Genomic DNA, 12,075 nt, shown 5'->3' on the forward strand with positions numbered 1-12,075 from the left:
TGTACAGGAACCTCAACAAAATAACGAGGAAGAAAAGTTATTCACAAATCACATGACGCTGACGTCACTCGGAATGTGGACTGCAAATTGTCAGAAATAAGTGACCTGAAAACAAATTGACAGACGCCGGAGCTGCAGAAAATGCTTCGTTTTCTCTGCTGTTCCTGCTTCTCCAGTGAAAACTCCGCGAATGAGGTATGTGATTACGCTGTACTGAGTTTGAGATGGTATGGTGTCTTCCGTCGAGTTCAGACGAGACACTTGACTGATTTGCTTCGGTGAACTTACTGGATTAATCCATTACTGTACCACTACTACCTACTTTCATATCAGAATGGCGGGGACTACTCCCATTATAAACCTTTCATGTATCTGAAGCGTGTTACACAGAAGTCCTTGGAAGTGTTGTCAGCCAACAACAATAATAATTAAAGCTGCAAGCAGCGATGACGGGCCCTCGCACCCCTTGCGACCCGCGGGAGTCGCAGCCGGCGCAGCCAAGAGTACCAGAGTCCTCCTATGTCCTCTCCTCTTCTCCCCAGTACACGTCATAGTACAAACAGGTTATTTCCTGTTACCAGCAGGGGGCGCCACGAGTAAGGCGGGAGTTTGACATATGGAGCCGTTCAGGGCAGAGCCCTCATCATGCTCATGAAGTTTGACGATGTTTGGATAAAGTATGTGGATGTGAGAGCCATTCAAAATGTCATGGCAAATTCACCAAACGCCATCGAACTTTGGCGAGCCACAGAGGCCACGCCCTTTAACTTAGAGAAAAGTCTCTTATAACTTTTGATCATCATGGTCTTGAGGTGAGGTCCACCAGATATGAAGTTGATCGGGTGAAATCCCTAGCACGAGTTCATCCGCATACCAGTGGTGGAAAGCAGTGAAATTTGGCCGCCAAAAACAAAATGGTCGACTTCCTGCTGGGTTGAGGTCATGGTGTCAAGAGACTTTTTTTTGCGTCTGGAAGTGTTCTTTATGTGTACCGATTTTCATCTTCATACTCCAAAAAAACCCATATGGAGAGGGGTATTTTAAATCTTCAAGGGGGCGCCGTTGAGCCATTTTGCCCCGCCCAATTACAAAAACCCCATCAGAGTCTAGGACCAGCCCCCAAGAACGTGTGTATGAATTTTTAGGATCATAGGAGGTGGTTAAGGTCATTACAAATCCAAACGTAATTTCACGGCGAGGGATCGTCAGTTGCCGCGCCGCCACACAGATGCCATTGCACCCAGCTTCACGGCCTTTATAATGTAGCTTCACCAAGTAGTTGGGAAGGTTGTAGAGCAGAAACCAAGCCGATGGTGTCAACTATTAAGGAGCAGTACACTTCAGAGTAAGAATAGGTCATTTCCTGTTACCAGCAGGGGACGCCACGAGTAAGGCGGGAGTTTGACATATGGAGGCGTTCAGGGCAGAGCCCTGATCAAGCTCATGAAGTTTGAAGATGTTTGGATAAAGTATGTGGACGTGAGAGCCATTCAAAATGTCATGGAAAATTCACCAAACGCCATCAAACTTTGGCGGGCCACAGAGGCCACGCCCTTTAACTTAGAGAAAAGCCTTGAATAACTTTTGATCATCATGGTCTTGAGGTGAGGTCCACCAAATATGAAGTGGATCGGGTGAAATCCCTAGCACGAGTTCGTCCGCATACCAATGGTGTAATTCGCCAAAATGGCCAACTTCCGACCACAATGGCGGACTTCCTGTTGGGTTGAGGTCATGGTGTCAAGAGACTTTTTGGTGTGTCTCGGTATGATCAACATGTGTACCAATTTTCATGCACCTATGACAAACTAAGCCCAATGGGAGGGGGGTTTTGAAAATTTCAAGGGGGCGCTGCGGAGCCATTTGGCCCCCCCCATTTACAACGACCACAAAATATCAAATTTTTCACCAGACCTGATGAGTGTGCAAAATTTCAGGCGTTTTAGAGCATGGGAAGGGGTTGAAAAATGCAGTTGTTTGGGAGGAATAATAATAATAATAATAATAATAATAATTAAAGCTGCAAGCAGCGATGACGGGCCCTCGCACCCCTTGCGACCCGCGGGAGTCGCAGCCGGTGCAGCCAAGAGTACCAGAGTCCTCCTATGTCCTCTCCTCTTCTCCCCAGTACACGTCATAGTACAAACAGGTTATTTCCTGTTACCAGCAGGGGGCGCCACGAGTAAGGCGGGAGTTTGACATATGGAGGCGTTCAGGGCAGAGCCCTCATCATGCTCATGAAGTTTGACGATGTTTGGATAAAGTATGTGGATGTGAGAGCCATTCAAAATGTCATGGCAAATTCACCAAACGCCATCGAACTTTGGCGAGCCACAGAGGCCACGCCCTTTAACTTAGAGAAAAGTCTCTTATAACTTTTGATCATCATGGTCTTGAGGTGAGGTCCACCAGATATGAAGTTGATCGGGTGAAATCCCTAGCACGAGTTCATCCGCATACCAGTGGTGGAAAGCAGTGAAATTTGGCCGCCAAAAACAAAATGGTCGACTTCCTGCTGGGTTGAGGTCATGGTGTCAAGAGACTTTTTTGTGCGTCCTGAAGTGTTCTTTATGTGTACTGATTTTCATCTTCGTATTCCAAAAAAACCCATATGGAGAGGGGTATTTTAAATCTTCAAGGGGGCGCCGTTGAGCCATTTTGCCCCGCCCAATTACAAAAACCCCACCAGAGTCTAGGACCAGCCCCCAAGAACGTGTGTATGAATTTTTATGATCATAGGAGGTGGTTAAGGTCATTACAAATCCAAACGTAATTTCACGGCGAGGGATCGTCAGTTGCCGCACCGCCACACAGATGCCATTGCACCCAGCTTCACGGCCTTTATAATGTAGCTTCACCAAGTAGTTGGGAAGGTTGTAGAGCAGAAACCAAGCCGATGGTGTCAACTATTAAGGAGCAGTACACTTCAGAGTAAAAATAGGTCATTTCCTGTTACCAGCAGGGGACGCCACGAGTAAGGCGGGAGTTTGACATACGGAGGCGTTCAGGGCAGAGCCCTGATCATGCTCATAAAGTTTGAAGATGTTTGGATAAAGTATGTGGACGTGAGAGCCATTCAAAATGTCATGGCAAATTCACCAAACGCCACCAAACTTTGGCGAGCCACAGAGGCCACGCCCTTTAACTTAGAGAAAAGTCTGTTATAACTTTTGATCATCATGGTCTTGAGGTGAGGTCCACCAGATATGAAATCGATCGGGTGAAATCCCTAGCACGAGTTCATCCGCATACCAATGGTGGAAAGCACTCAAATTTGGCCGCCAAAAACAAAATGGCTGACTTCCTGCTGGGTTGAGGTCATGGTGTCAAGAGACTTTTTTGTGCGTCCCGAAGTGTTCTTTATGTGTACTGATTTTCATCTTTGTATTCCAAAAAAACCCATATGGAGAGGGGTATTTTAAATCTTCAAGGGGGCGCCGTTGAGCCATTTTGCCCCGCCCAATTACAAAAACCCCATCAGAGTCTAGGACCAGCCCCCAAGAACGTGTGTATGAATTTTTAGGATCATAGGAGGTGGTTAAGGTCATTACAAATCCAAACGTAATTTCACGGCGAGGGATCGTCAGTTGCCGCGCCGCCACACAGATGCCATTGCACCCAGCTTCACGGCCTTTATAATGTAGCTTCACCAAGTAGTTGGGAAGGTTGTAGAGCAGAAACCAAGCCGATGGTGTCAACTATTAAGGAGCAGTACACTTCAGAGTAAAAATAGGTCATTTCCTGTTACCAGCAGGGGACGCCACGAGCAAGGCGGGAGTTTGACATATGGAGGCGTTCAGGGCAGAGCCCTGATCATGCTCATAAAGTTTGAAGATGTTTGGATAAAGTATGTGGACGTGAGAGCCATTCAAAATGTCATGGCAAATTCACCAAACGCCACCAAACTTTGGCGGGCCACAGAGGCCACGCCCTTTAACTTAGAGAAAACTCTGTGATAACTTTTGATCATCATGGTCTTGAGGTGAGGTCCACCAAATATGAAGTGGATCGGGTGAAATCCCTAGCACGAGTTCGTCCGCATACCAATGGTGTAATTCGCCAAAATCGCCAACTTCCGACCACAATGGCGGACTTCCTGTTGGGTTGAGGTCATGGTGTCAAGAGACTTTTTGGTGTGTCTCGGTATGATCAACATGTGTACCAATTTTCATGCACCTATGACAAACTAAGCCCAATGGGAGGGGGGTTTTGAAAATTTCAAGGGGGCGCTGCGGAGCCATTTTGCCCCCCCCATTTACAACGACCACAAAATATCAAATTTTTCACCAGACCTGATGACTGTGCAAAATTTCAGGCGTTTTAGAGCATGGGAAGGGGTTGAAAAATGCAGTTGTTTGGGAGGACAAATAATAATAATAATAATTAAAGCTGCAAGCAGCGATGACGGGCCCTCATACCCCTTGCGACCCACGGGAGTCGCAGCCGGCGCAGCCAAGAGTACCAGAGTCATCCTATGTCCTCTCCTCTTCTCCCCAGTACACGTCATAGTACAAACAGGTTATTTCCTGTTACCAGCAGGGGGCGCCACGAGTAAGGCGGGAGTTTGACATATGGAGCCGTTCAGGGCAGAGCCCTCATCATGCTCATAAAGTTTGAAGATGTTTGGATAAAGTATGTGGACGTGAGAGCCATTCAAAATGTCATGGCAAATTCACCAAACGCCACCGAACTTTGGCGGGCCACAGAGGCCATGCCCTTTAACTTAGAGAAAAGTCTGTTATAACTTTTGATCATCATGGTCTTGAGGTGAGGTCCACCAGATATGAAGTTGATCGGGTGAAATCCCTAGCACGAGTTCATCCGCATACCAATGGTGGAAAGCACTCAAATTTGGCCGCCAAAAACAAAATGGCTGACTTCCTGCTGGGTTGAGGTCATGGTGTCAAGAGACTTTTTTGTGTGTCCCGAAGTGTTCTTTTTGTGTACTGATTTTCATCTTTGTATTCCAAAAAAACCCATATGGAGAGGGGTATTTTAAATCTTCAAGGGGGCGCCGTTGAGGAATTTTGCCCCGCCCAATTACAAAAACCCCATCAGAGTCTAGGACCAGCCCCCAAGAACGTGTGTATGAATTTTTAGGATCATAGGAGGTGGTTAAGGTCATTACAAATCCAAACGTAATTTCACGGCGAGGGATCGTCAGTTGCTGCGCCGCCACACAGATGCCATTGCACCCAGCTTCACGGCCTTTATAATGTAGCTTCACCAAGTAGTTGGGAAGGTTGTAGAGCAGAAACCAAGCCGATGGTGTCAACTATTAAGGAGCAGTACACTTCAGAGTAAAAATAGGTCATTTCCTGTTACCAGCAGGGGACGCCACGAGCAAGGCGGGAGTTTGACATATGGAGGCGTTCAGGGCAGAGCCCTGATCATGCTCATAAAGTTTGAAGATGTTTGGATAAAGTATGTGGACGTGAGAGCCATTCAAAATGTCATGGCAAATTCACCAAACGCCACCAAACTTTGGCGGGCCACAGAGGCCACGCCCTTTAACTTAGAGAAAACTCTGTGATAACTTTTGATCATCATGGTCTTGAGGTGAGGTCCACCAAATATGAAGTGGATCGGGTGAAATCCCTAGCACGAGTTCGTCCGCATACCAATGGTGTAATTCGCCAAAATGGCCAACTTCCGACCACAATGGCGGACTTCCTGTTGGGTTGAGGTCATGGTGTCAAGAGACTTTTTGGTGTGTCTCGGTATGATCAACATGTGTACCAATTTTCATGCACCTATGACAAACTAAGCCCAATGGGAGGGGGGTTTTGAAAATTTCAAGGGGGCGCTGCGGAGCCATTTTGCCCCCCCCATTTACAAGGACCACAAAATATCAAATTTTTCACCAGACCTGATGAGTGTGCAAAATTTCAGGCGTTTTAGAGCATGGGAAGGGGTTGAAAAATGCAGTTGTTTGGGAGGACAAATAATAATAATAATTAAAGCTGCAAGCAGCGATGACGGGCCCTCGCACCCCTTGCAACCCACGGGAGTTGCAGCCAGCGCAGCCAAGAGTACCAGAGTCATCCTATGTCCTCTCCTCTTCTACCCAGTACACGTCATTGTACAAACAGGTTATTTCCTGTTACCAGCAGGGGGCGCCACGAGTAAGGCGGGGGTTTGACATATGGAGCCGTTCAGGGCAGAGCCCTCATCATGCTCATAAAGTTTGAAGATGTTTGGATAAAGTATGTGGATGTGAGAGCCATTCAAAATGTCATGGCAAATTCACCAAACGCCACCGAACTTTGGCGAGCCACAGAGGCCACGCCCTTTAACTTAGAGAAAAGTCTGTTATAACTTTTGATCATCATGGTCTTGAGGTAAGGTCCACCAGATATGAAGTTGATCGGGTGAAATCCCTAGCACGAGTTCATCCGCATACCAATGGTGGAAAGCACTCAAATTTGGCCGCCAAAAATAAAATGGCTGACTTCCTGCTGGGTTGAGGTCATGGTGTCAAGAGACTTTTTTGTGCGTCCCGAAGTGTTCTTTATGTGTACTGATTTTCATCTTTGTATTCCAAAAAAACCCATATGGAGAGGGGTATTTTAAATCTTCAAGGGGGCGCCGTTGAGCCATTTTGCCCCGCCCAATTACAAAAACCCCATCAGAGTCTAGGACCAGCCCCCAAGAACGTGTGTATGAATTTTTAGGATCATAGGAGGTGGTTAAGGTCATTACAAATCCAAACGTAATTTCACGGCGAGGGATCGTCAGTTGCCGCGCCGCCACACAGATGCCATTGCACCCAGCTTCACGGCCTTTATAATGTAGCTTCACCAAGTAGTTGGGAAGGTTGTAGAGCAGAAACCAAGCCGATGGTGTCAACTATTAAGGAGCAGTACACTTCAGAGTAAAAATAGGTCATTTCCTGTTACCAGCAGGGGACGCCACGAGTAAGGCGGGAGTTTGACATATGGAGGCGTTCAGGGCAGAGCCCTGATCATGCTCATAAAGTTTGAAGATGTTTGGATAAAGTATGTGGACGTGAGAGCCATTCAAAATGTCATGGCAAATTCACCAAACGCCAGCAAACTTTGGCGGGCCACAGAGGCCACGCCCTTTAACTTAGAGAAAACTCTGTGATAACTTTTGATCATCATGGTCTTGAGGTGAGGTCCACCAAATATGAAGTGGATCGGGTGAAATCCCTAGCACGAGTTCGTCCGCATACCAATGGTGTAATTCGCCAAAATCGCCAACTTCCGACCACAATGGCGGACTTCCTGTTGGGTTGAGGTCATGGTGTCAAGAGACTTTTTGGTGTGTCTCGGTATGATCAACATGTGTACCAATTTTCATGCACCTATGACAAACTAAGCCCAATGGGAGGGGGGTTTTGAAAATTTCAAGGGGGCGCTGCGGAGCCATTTTGCCCCCCCCATTTACAACGACCACAAAATATCAAATTTTTCACCAGACCTGATGACTGTGCAAAATTTCAGGCGTTTTAGAGCATGGGAAGGGGTTGAAAAATGCAGTTGTTTGGGAGGAATAATAATAATAATAATAATAATAATAATAATTAAAGCTGCAAGCAGCGATGACGGGCCCTCGCACCCCTTGCGACCCGCGGGAGTCGCAGCCGGCGCAGCCAAGAGTACCAGAGTCCTCCTATGTCCTCTCCTCTTCTCCCCAGTACACGTCATAGTGCAAACAGGTTATTTCCTGTTACCAGCAGGGGGCGCCACGAGTAAGGCGGGAGTTTGACATATGGAGGCGTTCAGGGCAGAGCCCTCATCATGCTCATGAAGTTTGACGATGTTTGGATAAAGTATGTGGATGTGAGAGCCATTCAAAATGTCATGGCAAATTCACCAAACGCCATCGAACTTTGGCGAGCCACAGAGGCCACGCCCTTTAACTTAGAGAAAAGTCTCTTATAACTTTTGATCATCATGGTCTTGAGGTGAGGTCCACCAGATATGAAGTTGATCGGGTGAAATCCCTAGCACGAGTTCATCCACATACCAATGGTGGAAAGCACTCAAATTTGGCCGCCAAAAACAAAATGGCCGACTTCCTGCTGGGTTGAGGTCATGGTGGCAAGAGACTTTTTTGTGCGTCTGGAAGTGTTCTTTATGTGTACCGATTTTCATCTTCGTACTCCAAAAAAACCCATATGGAGAGGGGTATTTTAAATTTTCAAGGGGGCGCCGTTGAGCCATTTTGCCCCGCCCAATTATAAAAGCTCCATCAGAGTCTAGGACCAGCCCCCAAGAACGTGTGTATGAATTTTTATGATCATAGGAGGTGGTTAAGGTCATTACAAATCCAAACGTAATTTCACGGCGAGGGATCGTCAGTTGCCGCGCCGCCACACAGATGCCATTGCACCCAGCTTCACGGCCTTTATAATGTAGCTTAACCAAGTAGTTGGGAAGGTTGTAGAGCAGAAACCAAGCCGATGGTGTCAACTATTAAGGAGCAGTATACTTCAGAGTAAAAATAGGTCATTTCCTGTTACCAGCAGGGGATGCCACGAGTAAGGCGGGAGTTTGACATATGGAAGCGTTCAGGGCAGAGCCCTCATCACGCTCATAAAGTTTGAAGATGTTTGGATAAAGTATGTGGACGTGAGAGCCATTCAAAATGTCATGGAAAATTCACCAAACGCCATCAAACTTTGGCGGGCCACAGAGGCCACGCCCTTTAACTTAGAGAAAACTCTGTGATAACTTTTGATCATCATGGTCTTGAGGTGAGGTCCACCAAATATGAAGTGGATCGGGTGAAATCCCTAGCACGAGTTCGTCCGCATACCAATGGTGTAATTCGCCAAAATCGCCAACTTCCGACCACAATGGCGGACTTCCTGTTGGGTTGAGGTCATGGTGTCAAGAGACTTTTTGGTGTGTCTCGGTATGATCAACATGTGTACCAATTTTCATGCACCTATGACAAACTAAGCCCAATGGGAGGGGGGTTTTGAAAATTTCAAGGGGGCGCTGCGGAGCCATTTTGCCCCCCCCATTTACAACGACCACAAAATATCAAATTTTTCACCAGACCTGATGAGTGTGCAAAATTTCAGGCGTTTTAGAGCATGGGAAGGGGTTGAAAAATGCAGTTGTTTGGGAGGACAAATAATAATAATAATAATAAACATTAGAATTACAATAGGGCCTTCGCACCACTCGGTGCTCGGGCCCTAATAATAATAATAAACATTAGAATTACAATAGGGCCTTCGCACCACTCGGTGCTCGGGCCCTAATAAACATTAGAAAAACAATAGGGCCTTCGCACCACTCGGTGCTCGGGCCCTAATAATGATAGTCATAAGAAGAAAATATACATCACCATAATTAGATTGTTCTGTCACAAATACAAATAATGATAAAATGATCAAATAAAGATTATATGTAAAGAAAACCACTCTGCTATTTCAGAGGCAGCCTCTCCTGCAGCCCAGACCACCTGACCTGAATGAACCTGCATCAGCCAGGCAGATCCCACCTGCACGCAGTGGTACATCCTCTCTATAAAAGTTTATGTCTGTCCCTCAAACCGCTTCCAATGCATTCCAGTTGTGGATAACTCTCTCTCGTACATGTTTTGTGTGTGTGTGCCTGTGTCTGCTCTGATTTTTTTCTGCCCTGATGCAGAGACCGTGAGGCGTACTGGCAGGCTGGTGGTGAGGCGAATGGACGTGCCAGAGTTGGACCACAGGTTTTCTGACGTGGCAGAGACCTTCAACAAACAGCAGGAGCACTATGAGGCCATGGTCCAACACATCAGCAGCCTGCGACAGAGCTGCAACTGTGCCCAAGGCAATACCCTGGCTTTTGCTGATTGTGTGGGGACGATCAGAGAGGAATACAGTGAGTGACACACTCAGAACTCACTCACTCAGTTCCCACACTAACTGTGAATACAGGCAATGTGATGGCAGGTTATCTTGCCTCAGTTTTCTGTTTCTGTTTATCTCCATCTTTCTCTGCTTCCAGAAGCCACATACAAAGTCTCCATCAAGATGAATGGCTATGACTTCTCCCTCAGTGTGGTCCCTGTGGGGTCAGAGGGCAAACATGAGGATGAACCCCTGCCTCCATGTCTGAAGTTGGCTCAGAATGAACTGAGGGGCACTTCTGAGAGCGCCAGAGCCACCATCTCAAAAGGTACCAAGCTTCAAGAGCTGTTTGCCTGGCTTCTCCGTAGCAGGGATGAAATGGCTGAGCAAGTGAAGGGGGCTGCATCATCTTACCAGGACCAGGGAAGACTGACAAACAACCTGGAGGAGAACATAAAGGAAGTGAGGAGGGCGAAGGAGTTGTCAATGGGATACAAACAACGAGCTGGAGAAGTCCTCACTGAAGCTGCACAGGTTGCAGGGGCTAATATGTAGTTTAGGTACATTTTAAATACTCTGAATCTACAAATGACATTTTACATATTTTGTATGTTTAAAAAGATTATGCACCCACTTTGATGCTTATGGGTAGAAAAAAACACTGTGCCACACAGCCAGGCTAAGGTTACAGCTCAGGCTTTTTCTTGATAAACATGCCAGTCGCAAAGCCAGGAACAGTCAGTTCATAAACATGCATGAAGCTGTCAGATATCAGTATTAGTAATCTGCATTCATATCAAAGCATCTTCAACAACATCAGGAATGTTAGAAATGTGACAGAACAGATAAAGAGACATGCACACACAGAACATCATGCATCTATTTAAAGGCACCAACTATATACTGTGCTTTGCAGCCTCCTGTTTTATGTTCCTTTCAAGGACATGAAGACTTGCCATCGTATTTACCTTTTCAATGTTTCATTAAAACTGTGATGGATGTAGCAGACTTGCACTAACAATGAAATACTGTAAATTTGTGTGTAACATGTAATTTCACCAGCTAACATTAGGGGGCACTGCAAACTCACTTTATTATTCTATCAGCTGTTCTTCGATGCATATTCTTTACATATAGTCTGTCTCTCAGAAATTGCATTTCATCATTTCATGGATCAAGATTCCCCAAATCCTAGAATTTCATGTATCCACATAATGAATCTGTCACTTTTTTTTAATATATATATAGAAATTTGTGCCTGATTAGACATTTGGATTTTTGCACTTTGTGGAAAGATTTTTCCAAATGCAGGAGTATTCAGGTTGTGAACTGCTCTGGATAGTACATTTCCTCTATATTGCCATCAAGGACAAGACAGGGCAGGATGCGGTCTATAATAACAGAGAACTCAACTTGAGGTTTGTTGTGTCTGTTTTGTGTCCTTTGGTTATTGCAATATTCAGATGGAGCAGATTTGCTCACAAAGGCCCCATTGCATTTATCAACTGATTAAAATGATTCAGCTTTCCAGCATCTGTTAATGTGAAAGCAAACAAACACATGGTCATATGCCATCTTGATAATTAATTTTGGAAAATCCATTGTTCCAGAGGTCATTGTCAAGTGGTCATGCATTATTTATCTGAGAGAGACAGTTTTAGAGTACTGCTTTTGCCTTAAGCTTTGCAGATTAATTTGCCATAACGTGTACAGGATGTGGTGGGTAAAACCCAAGAACAATGAGTCAATCTCAGAGTGAAATGGTTTTGTAAATATGACAAGCAAAATAAAATTTTGTTAAAAAAAATAATCATGTGTGTATGTATGCAACCTAAATTAACCAATTTCGCTGGCTAGATTCGGTTTAATGCGACAAAATGGTTAAAAATGAAAACTGTATTATGTATAATTAAAATGTGAATATGCTGTATTTTAATCAAACGAATCAAAGGCAAATTACTAATGCCTAAACATCAGTCAACTGCAATTTGTATGCTGAAGTATATATTCTTACCATGCCCTAATAATCCCTCTATGAATAAACAGATTACTTATTTATGTGATTCATTAACAGCAATTTTGATAGATTACTCTCCTGTCAAAGAGCAACGACTGACAGCGACAACCTTTCATGATCGTGGAAAGAATTAGCATGCAACTTAGACTCTAATTTGATTGGTTTCTAACTTTGGGGGGCGCGGTAGTTCATTCTTATGCCGCTTTCCCATTGGCTCAGACGTTGTGTCACTCCGCGGAGACTA

The 12,075-nt window shown here is 45.4% G+C and overlaps 1 protein-coding gene across 1 annotated transcript; it reads left to right on the forward strand.

Moving 5' to 3' along the window:
- Nucleotides 1–57: 57 nt before the first annotated feature.
- Nucleotides 58–11,596, forward strand: si:ch73-345f18.3. Its single transcript, XM_041053770.1, has 4 exons — nt 58–195; nt 9,414–9,492; nt 9,630–9,845; nt 9,972–11,596. Exons 1-4 carry the CDS (start codon nt 142–144, stop codon nt 10,367–10,369), a joined length of 747 nt encoding a protein of 248 aa, XP_040909704.1. The 5' UTR covers nt 58–141; the 3' UTR covers nt 10,370–11,596.
- The last annotated feature ends 479 nt before the right edge of the window (nt 11,597–12,075 follow it).

Source organism: Toxotes jaculatrix, chromosome 13, assembly GCF_017976425.1.
Source record: "Toxotes jaculatrix isolate fToxJac2 chromosome 13, fToxJac2.pri, whole genome shotgun sequence".
Taxonomy (NCBI): Eukaryota; Metazoa; Chordata; class Actinopteri; family Toxotidae; genus Toxotes; species Toxotes jaculatrix.

What these genes read in the sequence shown, in the direction of transcription:
- si:ch73-345f18.3 (XM_041053770.1), top strand. Translation starts at nt 142, where the DNA reads ATGCTTCGTTTTCTCTGCTGTTCCTGCTTCTCCAGTGAAAACTCCGCG. An exon ending in GTGAAAACTCCGCGAATGAG is followed by an intron (nt 196 to 9,413) that starts GTATGTGATTAC and finishes CTGCTATTTCAG; the next exon opens with AGGCAGCCTCTCCTGCAGCC. An exon ending in GACGATCAGAGAGGAATACA is followed by an intron (nt 9,846 to 9,971) that starts GTGAGTGACACA and finishes CTCTGCTTCCAG; the next exon opens with AAGCCACATACAAAGTCTCC.